Source organism: Canis lupus, chromosome 4, assembly GCF_048164855.1.
Source record: "Canis lupus baileyi chromosome 4, mCanLup2.hap1, whole genome shotgun sequence".
Taxonomy (NCBI): domain Eukaryota; kingdom Metazoa; phylum Chordata; class Mammalia; order Carnivora; family Canidae; genus Canis; species Canis lupus.
The window spans coordinates 74,611,322-74,632,333 of NC_132841.1; the positions used below are offsets into that span (position 1 = coordinate 74,611,322).

Genomic DNA, 21,012 nt, shown 5'->3' on the forward strand with positions numbered 1-21,012 from the left:
GTGGGGCAGGTTTCTTCATTGTACAGATGAGAACGCAAGACTCAGATGGTCTTGAACCTTCTTAGTTCACATCTCCCTTTGTGTCTGAGTAATTTTTTCATGCTTCTGATAGGCCAAAAGAAATACCTAACCAGTCTATCTAAATTATTAGGTGCCAACAACTTAAGTATTCACACCTTAACAACTAATTAGCTGTTTGAAAAACCATAATACACATAAATTGAGAGAATTATTTTTATTTCATTTTTGACACTTATGGGTCATACACGTGTTAAACACTGTAGCTTCTCATTCCTTAGAATTGGACACCACTATCATTTTCTGTTCCACATTTATATTCATATAATATTTGCTTCATTGAAAGGATTATAGTACAATTTTTTTTAAGATTTTTCTTTTTATTTTTTATTTTATTTTTTTTTTAAGATTTATTTATTTATTTATTTATGATAGAGAGAGAGAGAGAGAGAGAGGCAGAGACACAGGAGGAGGGAGAAGCAGGCTCCATGCCGGGAGCCCAACAGGGGACTCTATCCCGGGACTCCAGGATCGTGCCCTGGGCCAAAGGCAGGCGCCAAGCCGCTGAGCCACCCAGGGATCCCAAGATTTTTCTTTTTAAAGATTTTATTTATTTATTCATGAGACACACACACACACACACACACACACACACACACACACACAGGCAGGCTCCATGCAGGGAGCCCATGTGGAACTTGATCCCAGGACCCCAGGATCACGCACTGAGCTGAAGGCAGAAGCTCAACAGCTAAGCCACCCAGGGGTCCCTTATGATTTTATTTATTTGTTCATGAGAGACACAGTGAGAGAGAGGCAGAGGGAGAAGCAGGCTCCATGCAGGGAGCCCAATGTGGGCCTCAATCCCGGGACTCCAGGATCATGCCCTGAACCGAAGGCATTCAGCTGCTGAGCCACCTGGATTATAGTGCAATCTTATGTTCCAAGTGCCATCTACTTCACTGATACTTCATGTGGTGTCTGTTTAACAGATGCTGGTTTTCACTCTGTTTACTATCTTCAAAATTTTAAATATCCTGAGGCATCCCTTTGTGTTCAGTGTGGTTTCCTGGGGCATTTTGGCACACAGTTTGGGAACCATCAGTTTAAGTGATTTGCCTAGGAAGATACTAGTAAGAAGAGGCAGAACCAGAATTTAAATTTTAATATTCCCACTCTGAGTCTTGCTCCTAAACCATTTTAAGGGCCCTTCCCATAAAATTGTGTTCCTCTTGCTCCAGAGACTTTTCACTTGAACTCCTCAAGGTCCAGCAAAGAAAATATGACCCACTCAGAGTCTTTAAAACAGATTTATTCTTACACCATAAACAAAAATAAACTCAAAATGGTTTAAAGACCTACATGTGAAACCTGAAACCATAAAATTGCTAGAAGAAAACATAGGTAGTAATTTCTTTGACATCAGCTGTAGAAACATTTTTCTACATATGTATCCTCTGGCCCGGAAAACAAAAGCAAAATTAAACTGTTGGAACTACACCAAAATAAAAAGCTTTTCAACAGCAAAGGAAACCATTAACAGAACAAAAGGTCAACCAATTGAATGGGAGAAGATATTTGCAAATGATACATCTAGATAAGGGGTTACTGTCCAAAATATGTAAAGAATTTATACAACTCAACTCCAAAAGAACAAATAATCCAATTAAAAATGGGCAGAGGACCTGAATAGACATTTTTCCAAAGAAGACACACAGATGGCTAACAGACACATGAAAAGGTCCTCAACATCAGTAATCATGAGGAAAATACAATTTAAAACCACAATAAGAATCACAGTTGCTGTCAGAATGACTAAAATCATGCACCACTGGTGGGAATGAATGCACACTGGTGCAGCCACTGAGGGAAACATATGGAGGTTCCTCAAAAATTAAAAATAAAATTACCTTATGATCCAGTAATTCTACTACTGGGCATTTACCCAAAGAAAAACACTAATTTAAAAAGATACGCATCCCTATGTTTATTGCAGCAAAATTTATAATAACCAAGGTATGGTAGCAACCCAAGTGTCCACTGATAATGGATAAAGAAGATGTGGTATGTATATACACAATGGACTATTACTCATAAAAAAGATGAACTTTTCTCAGTTGTGACCATGTGAATGGACCTCAAGTGTATAATGCAAATTGAAAAAGTCGGAGAAAGACAAATGCCATGATTTTACTCATATGTGGAATTTAAGAAACAACAAAGAGAAAAGACAAAAAGTACAGAGATCAAACCAGTGGTTGCCTGAGGGGAGGTAGGTGGGGGGATGGGTGAAATATCAATCAATCAGGAAATGTAATGTAGAGAATTATACCGGTGACAAAAGAGCTGAGAAGACCAGGGGACATTGAGGCAGGCAATCCAGATATGAGCTACAACAGGGAAGCCAGGACCACTTCTGTGGCTGCAGGCATGATGGGAAAAGCAGTGTAAGGAGAACCCGGAAGTTAAGGTTGCCTGGTGGAAGCCAGACCCTCTGTGGAGAAGCAGCCACTGACAGCTCAGGAAGGAGAAAGCAAGGGAAATAACATGATCTTCCCTCCTGGCCCCAGTCTTCCCACCAATGCCATCCATTGGCCCAACCTACCTAGAAGCTAGAGAGCAAGGAACCCTGGGAAATGTAGTCTCTTATGATATGTGAGGAGGGGCGAGGAATGGACCCGAACAAACAGGCAGTTGACGGATACTACAAAATGCAGTGAATGCGCTTTATTTACTCAGTAACTCCTGTAGCAAATATTTTTGAGGACGTACTAGGTGTCAGGTGTCATGTGAGATGCTGGGGATACCATAATGACTGAAATGAACCTGATCACTGCTCGTAAAGGGATCAGACTAACAGGAGAAATAGAATAAACACAGAACTATCTAATTATAAAGTGTGTTAAGTGCAATGAAGGGACATATCACAGTGCTATGAGACAGCTATAGCTATAGATTGGAGAGAGGATGCAACTTCCCGTGGTTTTAGGTCTAGCTAACGGACTCTTGAGGTGTGTGCGTATAGAAACTTGGGTTCAGGAAGACACAGAATATTTATACCTAGAAAAAGTTTGGAAGGAGATATTGAGGCATTCATATTTTGACTGGACACCTGCATCATACAGCTCTATCATCTCAAAGCTGTGTGTGTGATCGTGTGTAACAGTGTGTGTATATGTGTGTGCACGACACAGAGAGGGAGAAAGAACAGTACAAAGAGAGATTCCTTTAGACAAACATTCTAAGGAGCCAGAGGGCTCACAGCCACTAATCTCCCTCATGCTTTCCTGACTCCACCCCCTTCCCTCTCATCATAACTTGTGATCTTAGAGGCATGAAAGAATTTGAGCCCCTCCCCCAGCTTGACCATCTCTGTTGGCTGCTCAGCCAGGCTCCATGTCAAATCCAGCTTGGAGCAGAAACCCGAGGTCCACTCAGAAGGCGGTGGGCTTGCAGGCAAGGTTCCTCACCCTGTGGCCATGGGCGGCAACACTGGGCAGCTTGGCATTCATACCTGTAAGTCCCTAGCTGAGGATGACCACTTTGATCCTGTGGAGCCTCCCAAAAGACCCACAAGCAATCTCATCATGCACAGCATGGCCATGCTTGGCCGGGAGTTCTGCTATGCAGTGGAGGCAGCCTACGTGACCCCAGTCCTGCTCAGCGTGGGGCTGCCCAAGAGCCTGTACAGCACTGTGTGGCTCCTCAGCCCCATCCTGGGATTCCTGCTGCAACCCGTGGGGGGATCAGCCAGCGACAACTGCCAGGCCAGGTGGGGCCGGCGGAGACCCTACATCCTCACCCTGGGCATCATGATGCTCCTGGGCATGGCTCTGTACCTCAACGGGGATGCTGTTGTATCAGGTCAGTGGTCTGTACAGGTGGGCAGGCAGTGGAAAGGGCCCATTGTATGACTCAATAGGAGTAGAATGCAGATTTCTTTATGTGACATACAATTGGAAATTGATTAGAACGGATTGTCTCTCCTAGATTACAATAAATTTCCACTTTGGAATGACCCAATTCCAAGTTCTGTGGCTGGGGAACCTTTACTTTTAGAAACATCTAGGATGCATTGCTGCTGTTGTTTTATTGTTGTGAGGATTTAAAAATAGAAATATTTTTTAAATCTGTTTTGTCAACTGCAATATTTTTACATGTTTTGAGCTTATGCTTTATTTGGTACTTTTGTCAAATTAACCATTTGCCAAATGACTCCATGAATACTTATAATAAATTACCTACATGTCTAAATAAGAGCTAATTTTATTCATAGCTTTATGTAGAGTCTTTTAATGGGTGTAGGGCATCAGCCTGTCAGCTCAAGAGGACATTTTTGCACTGTAAATTCTGGGCAAAAACAAACCTGATGGTGAGGACATTTTCTTGCCATTAACCAGCCACCAATTCATCAGTAACTAGTGGTAGTACATAAAAAGGTTCATTGAAAGAAGAATTGTTAAACTTAAAAATAGCACACATTTCTGGATCATTAACTCTCAGACTAGCAGAATGGATGATAATGAGGCAGGATAGTCAGCTATTATTTGTATATATTTATTTATTTTTATTTTTAAAATTTATTTATTCATGAGAGACACAGAGAGAGAGAGAGAGAGAGAGAGGCAGAGACACAGGCAGAGGGAGAAGCAGGCTCCAGGCAGGGAGCCTGATGTGGGACTTCGATCCCAGGACTCCAGGATCACACCCTAAGCCAAAGGCAGACGCTCAACCCCTGAGCCAGCCAGGCATCCCTCATTTGTATATATTTAAAAGAGGTCATAAAAAAAAAAAAAAAAAAGAGGTCATAAACCCATAAATGTTGGTTATATCTGCAAAATATTCACAAAAACCCCTGATAAGAATAGTTGCCTTTGGGCAGAGGTACTGAAAGACTTTGGATGTAAAAAGTGGAGTGTAGGCTTATTTTTAGCTTATTTTAATAAGTTAAAATAAGTTAAATAATAATTAAAAATAAATTAAATAATAATTTTTAAAAATATGTGCATATATTGTTTTATTCTTAAGCGAAACTGAAAACAAGGGAAAACATTCTTTTTTTCTCTAATAGGAGACGGGATGAATGAATTCCAGCACACCCAGAGTGAATATTATTCAGCTGTTAAAAATTGTGCAGCTGCTCTCCATTAAGTGAAATGCAAAGATCTGAGGAGAGTTGGTTATAGATAAATGTGTCCGATTGATCCCATTAGTCAGTGCTCAAAGTATGGGTCTCAGAGCCAGGGCATCAGCATCCTTGGGCAGAGGGTGTTTAGAGATGCAAATGCCCAACCGCACCTCAGACCTATTGGAGAGTCATGAGTCATGGGAGAATCATGGAGAATCGTGGGAGACAGAGTCCAATAAATCTGTTTCAACAAGTTGTCCAAGGAATGATTAAGGATGCTGCAGTTTGAGAGCACTGTATTAGGGCACTGGTGTACATTTTTTTCTGTACGTGTTTAAGTATGTAAAGAGATATCTGAAGGATGGCCATCAGTGGGGGCTGGGATGAAGCATTTCCCTCGACTTTTCTAGATTATTGGAATGGTTTACAATAAGCCGTTTACAAGAATTTTTGAAACAACTTTTTAAAATGAGATATGATTTAAAATTCATACAACTCAGTGATGTATCAGTATATCCCAAGGTAGTACAACCATCACCAACCACTATCTAAGGCTACCACATTTTATCACCCCGAAAAGAAACCCAGTAACCATTAGCAGTCACCTCCCATTCCCTCCTCCCCATCAGGACTAAGCAACCCCTCAATCTACTTCCCATCTCTGCAGATCTACCTTTTCTGGCATTCACATTGTGCAATTTTTAAAACCTGAAAAAACAATGAAGCCATTTTTATTTGGAAAAGCAAAGGGAGGTAAGTTGATGACAAGACCTTTTGGTGAAAATAAAAATGCAAATCCTTCTAATGCAGGATTAGGTGATGTATATTTATTTCCTTTTTAGCCTTGATTGCTGATCCAAGAAGGAAGCGGATTTGGGCCATAACCATCACGATGATAGGTGTAGTTTTCTTTGATTTTGCTGCTGACTTCATTGATGGGCCCATTAAAGCCTACTTATTTGATGTCTGCTCTTATGAGGATAAGGAGAGGGGCCTCCACTACCATGCCTTCTTCACAGGTAGGGAATATTCCAGAAAATCTTTCCTTAAGCTCCCAGACAGGGAGGCACTTCCACTAAAGCCAGCCAGTGTCTATACGCGTCAGAGTTTTTGAATGAAAGGGTCTGTTGATGGAATGCTCCCATCACGCGGCTCTGTCTTTCAGTGCATTTCTCTAAACAAATCAGCTTGTGACTGGGCTCTGGAGGTTTTGCAAAGGAAGTTTACTTAAGAGCTTTCTGAGGAATCATTTGTGGAGACATTTACAACTGCAATGAAAAGAGGCCCTTGTGCACTTCACTTTTTTTTCTTTTTTAAAATCAGTAATGTAGCATCAGCATTACTTAGGAACTTGTTAAAAATGCAGCTTCCTGGGCCTCTCACCTCCAGTTATTTTGGTTCAGTGGGTTTGAGATGGGACCCAGAAGTCTGCATTTTTAAAAGGATCCTGGATGATTCTGTGGCAAGTTTCCTAAGAACCGCATTTAAACGCAAAAATAGAAACAAACCAAGCAAATTCAAACAAACTTAAACAAAACCCATTAGTCCTTAGTTATATCAAAAGTTGGCATTTCCTCAACCTCCTGGTTTGAAAAAGGCCATGCCAGGACAATGAGGGCTCTCTTTGATTCTTGGGGCTGTTGCCGCTTCCTTTGGTTGCTGTTGGGTCACTCATTTAAAGCGATGCTAGCAATGTTCAATATGTATTTATAGAGCACCAGTCAGGAACCCCCTGGGGAAAGGGGTTATACAGAAGATTATAGCACCATCCTGGCCTGGGAGGGGTTTTATATATAGTTGGGGGTGGGGAGGATCTATCAGTCCACCTTATTTGATATCTTTAAGGCCCAACCAAAATATTTATTTTGTCGTGATATATTGTCTCCGTTCATAGCCAGGTAGGTCCCATGAGAAGCAAGATCTTAAGTTTATGTTTCCAGTGCCTGCTCATGGAAGCCTTTGGGTCAATATTCGTTGTTTGAACAAACATTTGAATGGTAGCCTCTGGAAGCAGAAGCTGCCCAGGCAAGAGAGTAGTTCTTCCCTGCTTCAGGGAAAATGGAGGAGCAGGACTCAAGCCCATCCAACCTAACACATTGAGAATTTTATTGCTCTAATGTACTTTGGGCAGTGTGGCCACCCTTTCCCAGCTCACGTCATGTTTGTCCTGGCCAACCAGTCTCTCCCGTGCTGCCCTGTTATTAGAAGGCTGAATTTGGTATTTGGGGAACTTTTCAAAGGCTAGCACATAAGGTAATATTTCTATGAGTCTGAGAAAATATCGTGTTCCCAGGGACAGAGGCCAGGTCTGTTTTACTCATTGCCTCCCTTTTCACCTTTTGCACAGCCTGGCACATCATACACAAGTGCTCAGAATAAATATTAATGGAAAAAACAAAGGAGGCTGCCCTTTTCTGTTCCAACAAAGGAGGCTGCCCTTTTCTGTTCCAACTTCCAAATTGCCTTCCCCCTTTCTCCCTTTGGAAATCAAAGCTGCTTGGAAACTTTCCACCCATTTCCTGAAGAGAAGACCTCACCCCTCCCCTAAATTGCAGGCAAACAACTTCTAACTTGGTCAGGGACTCTACCTACCCATAAAGTAATCAAAAGAAAAGTTTATCAAGTGGATGAAGATAGAGGTATAGACAAGTTGTGTAACTCCAGCAGGAAGAGATGGTGGAGGCTACAGTTCATCTCATCCATATCCTGAACTTCATTGCCCTGGGGCTGGTGTCATCTGCTTGGGCTACCATAGCACAATACCACAGACTGGGTGCTGAAACGACAGAAATTAAGTTCTCACACTTTTGAAGGCTGGAAGTCCAAGATCACGGTGACTACAGGGTTGGTTGGTGAGACCTTACTTCTTGGTCTTTACCTGGCCATCTCCTCACTCTGACCTCACAGGGCCTTTCCTTTGTGCACATGTTTCTGGTGAGTCTTATCCAATTTCAAAGACCAGTCCTGGGGTGCCTGGGTGGCTCAGTCGGTTAAGTGTCTGCCTTTGGCTCAGGTCATGATCCTGAGGTCCTGGGATTGAGCCCCGCATCAGGAGCCGTGCTCCACAGGGAGTCTGCCTCTCCATCTTCCTCTGCCCCTACCCATCCACCCTTGCTTGTGTGCTCTTTCTCTCTCTCAAATAAATAAATAAATAAATAAATAAATAAATAAATAAATAAACAAAATCTAGAAAGAAAGAAGAAAGAAGAAAGAGAAAGAAAGAAAGAAAGAAAGAAAGAAAGAAAGAAAGAAAGAAAGAAAGAAAGAAAGACACCAGTGCTGTGGTTTAGGGCCCCACCCTCATGACCTCATTTAACCTTAATTACCTCCTAAAGACCTTTTCTCCAAATGTGTCCTCACACGGGGGCTTCAACATTTGTCTCTTTTAAAGGAGAAAGCAAAACTCCCACAAGACTTCTGCTTGTGTCTCATTGGGCAGAATTAGGCGGCATGAACACCCAGAGGCCCAGGGGGTTGGAAAAGTGAGGGTTTAGAGGAGGGTGAGAGAGGTAAATCCTTAAATCGAATTTTAATTCTGTTAGCTAGGAGGAAGGGGTAATTATTATGGAATAGGCCAAAGTTGGTAGCTATCACATAGAATGCAAACACAATCGAGTACTAGCCTAATGAGAACAATTAAAGGCCAAGACAAGAAAGAACTTAAAAAGCCCAATCTATTGATGAATAATCAAGAGGTAATTGTATTTTAAAATTATACTCCAGTTCACAATGTTATCTGATCACATTTATTATAATACTATTCATAGGCTCCCCTGTATTCTAATTCAGTATGTATTTATCTTCTTTTTACAAGATTTTATAAACTACACAATTTGTAAAAATATGAGGGTTTACTTCCCCATGGCTTCTAACCTATTGCCTTCTTGGTAGCAGGTATGTAGAAATGTTAGTTGCGTAAAAGGAGACTCTTGGTTTCATAACCCTGCCTATATTTCATGCAGCTTTATACCAAGTTGGCAAATTGCATCCATCAGATGAATACGTTCATTTAGTTACCTTGTTTTGTCTCACGATCAGCACTGAGCTCTCAATCCCACCGACTGTCTCTGGTTATAGGAGGACCCCTGAGTGTGTGTGGATGGCTCAAAGCAAAATCTTTTTCCAATTAGTAAAAAAAGAAAACGTCATCCTCTTCTAAAATAGTACAGTGAAGTCTCACCTTGTTTAAAGCTTAGATTCTAAAGCCCCTGCCCAAGTGATGATCATGGAGAGTCTACATTATTCATAAATATCTCTCAGATCACAGATAAAATATAGTATGCCTTGATTTGTGTGCACGGACCTGCATAGCGACGGATCCTATATCTGCAGCAACATATCCTCCTTAACGTTTACTGCTGGACATGGGCTCAATGAATGGGATAGAAGACATTTATTAACATTTATTAGTAACATTTATAAAATGTTAATCTCTCTCTCCCCTTCTTTTCAAAGTGTGAATAGTTGAATTCTTTCCAGTTAAACATAGATGTGTGACCCCACCGTACTGTCCTTGTTCTGAATGGAAGCCCACATTGGAAAACGGAGTGAAAAATAATAAGCAATGCATTACCATACTGCTCTGTCTTTGCATACAGGCTAGACCTTCCGAATTTCCATGAACTTGGCAAAGAGATGTCTATAGCATTCTGCTTGAATCAAGCATTTTATGATAAAGGAATGTTCAGTGTCAGGGCCCATTTTGATTTTCAGCAACAGCAAGAAATTGTTTACCCAAGGAATCCAGTCATCTGAGTAAATTGAAATTCTTCTTTTCTTATTTATTTCAGAGCAATTTATTTCATTTTAGTCCAAGCCCAACAATTCCAAATGCTTTGCAAATAAGTGTCAAAGGGTTTGCTGCCAAAATATTTCCCAGCATATTTCTGACTTTTTTTTTTTTTTTTTTTAAGAAAAGACTCTTCTGGTTCTTAAGGGACCTTTTTGTTCCCTGGCTGCTTCTGTCTCTTACATTTAAAGGTAACTAACTATCCTTTCTCTATCCCTGACACATGTGGTAGATTTAGTGGATCCACCCTTGTCGTGCTACCCTATGCCTTCACCTCTGGGTGAAGGCCTGTGGAAACCACATTCACTAGTAGGAAATTCCTTCCCTGTGTCAGAATGCTTCTAACTGAGCATATATCTGCTAAGTTGAACCCACCACTTTGTTGTCCTTAGCAGTTGGCTCTATCTTGCAGCGGGCAGCCAGGATGAGGTATGATGGGAAAAGTTGCCCTGGTTCAAATCCCGGCCCACTGCTGAGTGGTTTTAGTATTTCTGAACTCTTATTTCCTCACAGGATTGTGAATCTTTACACAATGTTAGTTATTAATATCCTGCCAAATGCCCAGAGCCAGGAATCGTTTGTTTCAAAGGATCAAACACCAAATATCTATATTTAGTTCATTTCCTCTATTCCCACTGGGCTTATAAAACCCATCAAAGTTTTATTTGTGGTAACTCAGAGGAACTTGTCCCACGTACATCTTTGGAAGAAGGATGGGTAGCTTGTTGGGGCACGACCTCTTTTAACTATTCTTCTTTTTTAATATCTCAAAGTAACATAAAAATGCTCAGGCTACAAACACTGATTAGAAATAATTTAAGGACTAAGAAAAGAATCTTAAAAATGAAGTTTAGATAGACATGGGCTCCTATGAGCAAGCCCTTTGAACAAGTGGAAAAGATGCCATGTTTTGTGTTAGAGATTATTGAAATGCTTTCTCCTTCATGAGCAATTGCTGCATGAGTGGGTTTCTTGTGTCAGCTGGGTTCCCTTTGAAGTTTCCGTCCCTGGTGAACTTTCATATTTCATCAGTGACTTAGCTTGGAAAGGATGTGGCTGGAGTATAAGCCAAGGACATAGGCATGCCAGCTTTGTGGGCAACACGGATGACTTAGAGCAAAACGATTATTGTCTCCAAACTGCCATTTCTTTTCTGTTCAAGCATGAGCAACACACCTCTCCAAGAATCTCAGAGAAACAAAAGTTAGGTTTCATGTGCTGGGTCAGGAAATGAGAAATTTCAGGTATCTTATCTGAACTAGGGGAGCAATAGTAATGCATATGCTCAAATAAAGAAACTGACTTTTGGAAAAGTTATGGGATAATAAAGGTGAATACTTTCATGTGAACCATTATTGCGTTAGATGTACTAGCACATATTAGTAACTTTCGGCAGGAACACAAATTGCAAATTCAGTGCATTGACCTCTGGCAAACACCCTATGCCAGTTCTCTGCATTTATTTGTTTAATGATGGAGAAGAATATGATTTCAACATTGCTTTACCGCAAACTTTTTGCCTACAGCGTCAATAATGCTCAACAATGCAAAGTATTGAATAAATCTTTATGTCTGAAATGGGCGTGGATCCCAAGCCACAAATTTCATCACTCCAGTGTTGAGCCTCATTGCCACGGGATGGTGAAAATTTAGCCTCAGTTTGGAATGTTATCCCATCCCTTTCCCCAAGGTTACCTCTAAGTTCTGGGTACTTAGAATGCAAGGGTTTGGGGCAGAGGGTTCCTGGGTTTTAGTGTCACCTGTTTGAGATGGTATTTACTGAGATGTCCACTGTCCTACTGCTTCTCAATGCTCAAGCTGAAGTCACAATTGAGTAACCCTTATTCTCATCTGTGAGGGCCCTGCAGAACCACGGGCTTCTTGGCTCCCTCCCTGCCATTCTGCGCTTCCCACACCATGCCAGGGTGAGGTGAATGAACTCTGTGATTCTGCGTGCTTTCCTTTCTTCTTCTCTAACATAGAGATAAAATACAGTTGCTCAATTATTCATGGACTCGTATTTGCAAATTCGCTCAGTAAATCTTATGTGTAACATCAAAAGCAATACAGGTAGCTCATTTTCAGTCATTTACAAACAAGTGCAGACTGTATTGGGGGCAATTTGAGTCTGCCCAAGGCCTCATTCCCTGTGTGAGATAGATCAAGGTGACCTCCTACTTCTCATTGGGTTCTCATGTTGTAAACAAGTGTCCTCTTCATGAGGTATTTAGTGCCAAATTATTTGCATTTTTATTCTTTTTTGTGTGTATCTGAATTCACGGTTTAAAATGGTCCCAAATGTACTGCTAAAGTGCTGTCTAGAATTCAAAAGGGCAAGAACATTGTGATGTGCCTTGTGGAGAAAATTCATGTGTGAAGTGTTGTTCAGGCATGAGTTTCAGTGCTGTTGCCCATGGGCTCAATGCTAATGAAGCAATAATATATATTAAATATCTTTAATATACCCTCCTCAAAGTGTTTTTGTGAGGATTGGATGAGTCAATATATGTCAAGCACTTAGAACACAGCCTGACACATAATAAGCTCGTCTATCTAGACCCACTGCAAACCATTTCTTCCCTGAGGTCTTATTGCCTCCCTGGGGTCTGCCTAGAAGAATGAAGCATTGGTCCCTTCTGTTCTGGGATCCCCCTCAAGCCATTTGGGGGTGGTTCTGCTCTCCAACTCCCACTCCCTCAGTACCAGATAGGCCCTAAGAGCAGGGAGCAGAACCACCACTGCAGTAGGATTCACCAGCACATGTGCACCCATTATGAATGCCTTGCTCTTAAATCACTTTTTTTTTTTTTTTTTTTTTTTTTTTACTGAATCTTCCTTCTGTGCCTCTGAAGCCTAAGGGCTTTTGAAACTCAGAAGCAAGAAGACAAATTCTTGTCTCACTGCTTTCTACTTTCATGTCCTTTCTCCAAAGCCGTAAGTTATCCTGGTTCAGCTTGAATGTGAAGGGAGGGCCCAAAGGGACAAGAACATATGGAAATACCACAGGACCGCAGGTAGTGGTGGGTGGATGAAAACAGTGGTGAACACTTTAAATATATTATCTAACCATCTTTTAGGAGAACAATTGCCTTGTAAACCTGAAGAATGTCAAGCTACTTGTGTCTTCTGTCTTTGACCAGAGTATATATATCTTCTTGATTGATTTTCTTTGTACTCTCAGCCTCTGAGAGGACAGGTCATGCCTGTCTTATTCATTCCTGTGTCCATAGTGCCTAGCACAATTCTTGGAGAGTGGGTGCTCCATCAATCTTTAATGACAAATGGGTTCAAGGACACACATCCACACATGGTAGCTAGTACTTACTTTGTTAGCGTGTATATGTTGGGGGAAGATAGGAACCATATACTTAATTGAACACTTTCGTTGCTATTTTCTTAGCATGTAGAATGGAGTTAGAATCACTCTCTCATGAACTCCATAGGAATTTGGGGGATTTTTTAGTCTGATCTCTTGTTGAGGTGAAGTAGCTGGCACCACACTTTTAGCTCTCTGGACTTGAGCTATTTTGCCATCAGAATGTGGATTGTTAAGCCACACACCTGAAGCAGAGAGGCAATTATAGGCACCTAGTAGACACACAGACCCTTTAGATTCCTTGGTCCTGAAACTCCCCAAGCTACCCATTTTACCTGTTATAGCTGTGAACTAAAGAAAAACAACCCTATTTCTATATGCTTGGATTTCTTCCACGATGAGCCATTGTTCAAGTTGTATCATAAGTTTTATGAAACATAACATCTGTCTGTCAAGACACTCATTGTTCTGAGATTGGCTGTGGTCTGAGTGTGACAACGTGGCCTGGCTCCGTGAAGGAGCCAGCTGGATCATTTGTGGGCTCTTCTTTGTCAAGTTTTTGTAAAGCCTAGTTATCTGACATTAGCAGATGTCCTGTAGATGTTCCATCTTCTGGTTTGGCCAATAACCTGGTGATTAATTCCAGAGGCCCCAACGAGGCTGATGTTGGCAGAGAGATAAATGCAGTTTGGATTTAGATGTGGGGGTTGGTATTGGCCTTTCTTGCAGCTAAGATGACTTGGCTTTGTCTTGAGGACTATCTTTGAGGATAAAATCCTTAGCTTAAGCAGCAGCAGCAGACAGGAATGCGTTCAGTGAATCCCTAGAGCCCTCTGCTGGCCTTTATCATATCTGAGGGTGTGAATAGATTCAGTTTAAATGTTTCTATCCAGAGTTGTAATAGGTGCCTATGGAATAATTACCCTAATGGCCCACTATTCCCTCAGGCCATGTTCTGTTGTAACATTTAGCTACATCCTATAGTAGCTTTTGGACAAATGAAACAGTTTTGTCTGTTTGTTTGTTTGTTTGTTTGTTTGTTTGTTTGTTTGTTTTTACCCCCCTCCCAAAGAGAAGAGAGGATTGGAAATTCCCTAAATTACTTGAAGCAGATGTCAAAATTTTGTTCAACTAATTAATGAGGGAACTGACAGGGAAGGCATAAAGAACCGTTTCTCTAAGTTCTTACAGGGTGTGTGTATGTGATCAGCAAAAGTAAAAGGTTGGATATAAATTTGACTAACTTTCTACAGGGCAGTAAAACTATAACTTCTCTGTAATATTTTTGGGGTAATTTCTCTATTAGACTACAAAAACAATACAAATCATAGAACCCTAATAATGTCTGCAATTTAACCTCATTTTTTCACAACTGCACATCATTGTGCTTTATCAGTTTTGCATTGTTGGTCAAATATCCTATGACTACAAAGTCCCATTCCCTAGGTTAGAGTTTTAGATAAGGGTGGAGCACGTTTGATTGCAAACTGCTGTCTTACCTGGCTATGCAGAATGATGTTTGGATTGGCAGCACTGGTGTCACTGGGGAGCTTGAAAAGAATGTAGACTCTCAAGCCATACCCTGAATCTTTAAAGTCAGAACCTGTGGTATAGATTCAATGTTTGTCCACTAAAATGTACACGTTAAAAACCTAATACCCCATGTGATGGTATGAAGAGGTGGAGCCTTTAGAAGGTGATTAGGTCATGAGGCCTCATGAGTGGAATTAGCATGCCTCACCAGACACACAATCTGCTGATGCCACAATATTAAACTTCCCAGCTAACACAACTGTGAGAAGTAAATCTTTGTGGCTTGTAAACCGCCCAGTTTAGGGCATTTTTGTTATATAAACCCAAACAGACCAGGGCAATCTGCATTTTAATAAGAAGTCCATATGTTCATGCACACATGAACATTTAAGAAGCACTGCTTTAGACTGGTATTTTTTAAATCAGGCACTTACAGTTGCTACTCTTTCCAGGTCTGGGATACGTGGTGCTTCCACAGTACTTCCCACTTGCCCTGCTTGGTCTGTGGTAGGCCTAGGTCAGCCTCCAGAATTATCCTTGGATTCTAGTCACTGGACTCAATGTCCAAGTCCTTTCAGCCAGCTCTAGGCAGATTGTCACCCTGAGTGACAACCGGCAGTAGTTGTCTTCTCCCATTTCTTCTTCTTTTTAAGATTTTATTAATTTATTCATGAGAGACACAGAGAGAGCCAGAGCCAGAGGCAGAGGGAGAAGCCACAGGCAGAGGCAGAGGCTCCCTGAGGGGAGCCTGATACAGGACTCGATCCCAGGACCCTGGGATCATCACAACCTGAGCCAAAGGCAGACACTCAACCACTGAACCGCCCAGGTGTCCCTCTTCTCCCACTTCTGAATTAGGGTTTCTGTAGCAAGTCTATAGGGACTCGGTTTGGGCCCTGCTTCTATCACTATATGGACTGACGCTTTACATGTATTGTCATGTTAACCCTCACAAAACTCATAGGAGGAGGTATCATCATCCCCATTTCTCAGAGAAATGCCCAAGATCACATGACTAGAAAACACCCAAGTGGGGATTGAAAGCAGGGTAAATTCCAAACCCCTAATTTCCATGCTGTCCCCTGTCACTTAACCATGTAAGCCCTTGGCTTTCAGATCTAATTCAACTGGAAGAGTTTAAATATCTTTCTATCTCTAAAATCTTTGCATCCACTGATATATTGAAAGCTTATGGAACTTCATTGCTAATCAAGAGGGATCCTATAATAATTATTAATAATCAACATCCTCTCGGTACCATTAACTAGGCACCAATAACAAATAAACTCTTCAGAAATCTTCTATACTCTTTGAGTACCCAGCTCACAGTTCTAGCATCATTTATTAGTTTTTTGTTTGTTTGTTTGTCTTGTTTTTTTTAGTAATTGTTTACTTACCTGCTTCTCTCACTTAGAACTGCCTTCTGGGGAGGAAGGGATGGGGTGCTGAAGCTAGGAGAGTCCTTTACATATGTTCAGTGCTCAACAATTTTTATTGATGTACACTAAGCCAGCAGACATAAAAATAGACTTGGAAACCCTCCAATTGTAGGACTCGATCAGTCTAGTCGATATTGAATATAAGTCTGTCATTAGATTTATACCCACATATTTATATGCATGAAATAAAACCACCATTCTGTTGCACAGCAGAGGATTTATTTCACATATAAATTCTTTTAAATAGGCAGGAGTCTTTTGCTCTACATTTCCTTTGCTCAGGGGCGTGGTAAGTGTGAAGGAAAGAGGCATAAATGACAGAATTAAATGACAATATAACAACCATTGACCTGGTAACAAATGATAAATAGTTTCAAAAAAGGAATGTGTAAGCTTTTCATAGGATTAATTAAGGTCGGGGATTCTCAACTGGGGGCCATTTTGCCTCCTATGGGACATTAGGCAATGTCTAGAGACATTTTTGTTTGTCAGGCTGGTGAAGTTGTTACTGGCATCTAGTGCGGAGAGACCAGAAATGCTGCTAAACATCCTAATGTACAGAATAGCCCTTCACAACAAAGAATTCTTCAGCCCAAAATGTCAGTAGTGCTGAAATTGGGAAATCTTGATTTATAATACAACCCCAAATAGTGTTTGAAATTTAGTACATCTTTATTGGTTGATTGCTTGGTTCAGCACATGACCTCTGACACCCTTGGTATCTCCATGATTAGATAAAGAGAGTCATTGTCTAATAGTGATCCAGAGGCACCATTAGTCCCAGAACTGCCCTCTGTGTCATAACAGAGTGTGGCTGGCTCAGGGGCCTCCCTTCCTCTCAAAGCCTGGGACCCACCATCCAGGACAGGTCCCATATGTGTCATTTATCTGTTTATGTACATGCCCATTACCCGTAACTAGACCATATACTCCTGTTGGCACAAGACGTATGTTTCACCTCATTGCACTCATTTGCCACAGTCTCCCATAAGTCTGTCTTATAATGCTTTGGCACTCAGGGCATATCAATGATGCTTTATTTTTGAAATCCATTGGTTAAGGAGTTTGTCATCTGTAAATATCCTCTATAGTACATTGTAACTAATGAGAATGAAGAGTGACTAGAATCACCCATTCTCCCACCATTCGGGATAAATTAAGAGTCATGGTATTTGACATTCAGATTTGTGTTCCTGGGGTCAGGGTTTATTCTGGGTGTTTAGAGTTACAGTTAGAAAATTCCTTAAGTTTCATTTTCTTCCTTGATTCCCTGGTTTGTGAGAATATTGTCTTTATTTGGGAAATAAAATAGAGTCTTCATTCACACAAGAAAAACAATAACAAAGTATTTCTGGCCAGGCAGATACATGTGTTTGGTAAGGCATGATGGGAAGTTGACATTTAAAGGTATCTGACAGAGTGATCAGCCCTATTTAAGTTTGTGATGTAGGTAGGAGGTGTGTTTGGCATCCATCTCCTTACTTCCCTGGGTACCCTCCCACCCCTGGGTGTCCCCGTGCCCTGCATTTCCAGAATCACTGATACCTGCCACCAGGAGAAACATCTGAGGAGCACTTACTACTTTGGTGCTGAGTAGTATGTGTCTTGCCCAGGTCAGGGGCACTTGTATTTTAAAATCCAAAACGGATGAATCACTACTAATAGGATTTCAAATATTAGACCATTAGAGCAGGATTGATTTGGGGAAGTCCTTCCTCAATGTCCCCCAAATCACACCGTCTTTGGCAAAAGCAGGTGAAGCAAACATCAGAGAGACTTCCATATTTCAACATATCCAACTTATTATTTGTTCTGTGACTATCAATTGGAACAAGTTCCTTTAGCTTCTAACAGAGGAAAGAAGACAGAGTCCAAAGCTGTTTGATCTTTGCAAAGGAAGCCTATTAACAGATAAATGCCAATACAAATAATTTTACTGCAGTCCAGCCCCAGTTTTTTTCTGGGGCTTTGTAAGGGCAGGAATTATAGTTCTGCAGCAGTTTAGAGAGTGCAATTTAGAAAGGCCACAGGACTTCTGATGGTGGCAATATTTGTGTCTGGCACTAGTCCATTTTCTAATCATGACCCTACTTGTAGGTTACTCTTCTGTTATTACCCCCGTATGATGAGTGAAGTCCAAGGGCACAGCAAGCACATGCCAGAGCCAAGCTTGAGCCCCTGTTTTGTGATTGTGAATGTCTTGGCCTCCTGCTGTGTTAACTCCATCAAAAGCAGGTGCCTCTGCTCACCTCAGGGAGTTTTCCCACTGAAGGGGAGGGTCCGGACTCCATGAGAAAGAAGATGGTTTGCTAAATATGCTAATACAGTTCTTTCTTGTTTTCCAGGTTTTGGAGGTGCCCTGGGTTACCTTTTGGGTGCCATCGACTGGGCCCATCTGGAGATAGGAAGAGTATTGGGTTCAGAATTCCAGGTCATGTTCTTCTTCTCCGCCTTGGTGCTTACTTTGTGTTTTATTATTCATCTCTGCAGTATCCCTGAAGCCCCACTTAGAGATGTTACAAAGGACATTCCCCCACAGCAAGCACCCCAGGATTTTCTATTGTCATCAGACAAAATGTACCAGTATGGGTCTATTGAGAAAGCTAAGAACGGTTATGTAAACCCAGAGCTGGCATTGCAGGGAGAAAAAACCCCAAATCCTTCTAAACAGGTAAGATGCAAATTCTTTTTTCTTTACTCAGGAAAAATATCCTTGTTCTTACCCTTCTTATTTTTTTTTTTTATTATTCTCTCTCTTTTTTTTTTTTTTTGCTCTAACAACTTTCATACAAGCTCAGTCAATCTCTATGAGTCCGACTTCTCTTGTTGGGTTAGCCTATCTATTTTCTAGGACTATTGGGATATTTAACTAAGATAAGGCATGCAAAAGTGCTTTTTAAGCTTTATATAAGTAAATGAGCATATTATAGTCATTTATTCAACAAACTACTTTGGGTACCAAGTACATGAAAAGCACTACTAGGTATTGAGGGATCATAAAACAGATTATTAATCTCTGCTCCCTGTGCTCAAGAATTTACAGCTGTAATAGGGGGCATAATAATACCAGTTTATACCAATACATATTCCAAGGTCAAATATACTTATTTTCCAAAACGAGAGAGGTGGCAGTACAGTTTGGAAATTGGAAATTTTTTTTAATGGCAAGAGGAGGCCTGAATTATTTCAGGATTCAAACTGGATCCCATAAAATTCATCCTCAATTCCTTCATGCCATCATTGCTTACTTTATCATTTCAATGGTCTCCTTTTGAGTGTACTCTTAGGAAGTTCTCTTCCCCACTCTCAGCTCTGGGCCTTTTTCATGTATAAATGCACCACCACCCAATCTCCAGTTGACAAAAGTGTACATTACGTTCAGTAGAGCAACTCCCAAGGGCTCAGAATCATTGAAAGGGCTTCACCAAGGGAACAGATGAGTCACATAATAAGATGCCAGCTGAATTTTCATTCTGAGTTAAAATACCCAAAGGGCTTTGAATATTTACATTCCCAGCTTTTACAGAAATACTAGGCACAATTTGAAAGCTCATATTTATTTTTGGATGACAGGGAAAATTAGATTAACAATGAAAGTAGGATGAAAATTATGTATAAGGCAGAAGCATAAATTAATATTTGGAATGAGAATGAATACTTCTGGCCACATTCACTTTTAAAGACTTTGCATTTTTGGAAAGAAAAGAAGGAAAAGAAGAATAAATCACTGAGTCTGAGGCATGAAATTCAGGCTGTTGTTGTTTAAAGATTTCATTTTTATTTTTTAAAGTAATCTCTAAACCCAACAGGGGCTCAAACCTACAATCCTGAGATCAAGTGCTGCATGCTTTACCAACTGCGCCAGCTGCGGGCTCCTGTTGATTTTTGTTCTATGCCCTTAGCTTCTTCCTATGGTTGAGTAAAAAGTAACAATCGTGCATTGAATTTATTTTTCAGTTAACATTTATTTTGACAGTTACCATATTCTATGGGCAAGAAAGTTATTTTTCCTACTTCCAGAGGAATGTCTATACTTTTTTTTTTTTTTTAATTTTTTATTTATTTATGATAGTCATACAGAGAGAAAGAGAGAGAGCCAGAGACACAGGCAGAGGGAGAAGCAGGCTCCATGCACCGGGAGCCCGACGTGGGATTCGATCCCGGGTCTCCAGGATCACGCCCTGGGCCAAAGGCAGGCGCCAAACCGCTGCGCCACCCAGGGATCCCAATATCTATACTTTTTAAATACTAAGTACAGTCGTCCTCATTTATCTGAAGTTTCACTTTCTATCTTTCTGTTACCTATGGTCAACCACTGTCTAGAAGCAGATGATTTACTGTTAAAAGGTCAATAGTAGCTTAATGCTATGTCATCCACCTCACTTCATTTCATCACATAGGCATTTTATCATCTCATGGCATCACGAGAATAAGAAGAGTGAGTATAACATAATCATGTATTTTGGGAGAGAGAGACTACATTCACACAACTTTTATTACAGTATATTGTTATAATTGTTCTATTTTATTATGCTATTGTTAATTTCCTACTGTGTCTGATTTATAAATTAAACCTTATCATTGGTATGCAAGAAAAAACATAGTCTATATACAGTTCAGTACCATGTGCAGTTTCTGGCATCCACTGGGGGCCTTGGAACGTATGTGCCATGGATAAGGGTGGGAATGACTGCATGAGAAGATCAGTTCAGTCATGGCCAGTAGGTTAAATACTACAAAATTGAAAAATTAAAAAACTCAATTTATCTAATAAATGTACAAAAAGTAA

The 21,012-nt window shown here is 40.8% G+C and overlaps 1 protein-coding gene across 2 annotated transcripts in view; it reads left to right on the top strand.

Moving 5' to 3' along the window:
* The first annotated feature begins 408 nt into the window (after positions 1-408).
* The window catches only part of SLC45A2 (solute carrier family 45 member 2), a 30,180-nt gene continuing 9,576 nt past the window's right edge, over positions 409-21,012 (top strand). For both annotated transcript variants that reach the window (XM_072824972.1, XM_072824973.1), the window contains exons 1-3: positions 409-3,882; positions 5,989-6,165; positions 18,569-18,894. In XM_072824972.1, the coding sequence (XP_072681073.1) occupies positions 3,498-3,882; positions 5,989-6,165; positions 18,569-18,894 (888 nt within the window). In that variant the 5' untranslated portion in view covers positions 409-3,497. The remainder of the gene's footprint in view (positions 3,883-5,988; positions 6,166-18,568; positions 18,895-21,012) is intronic.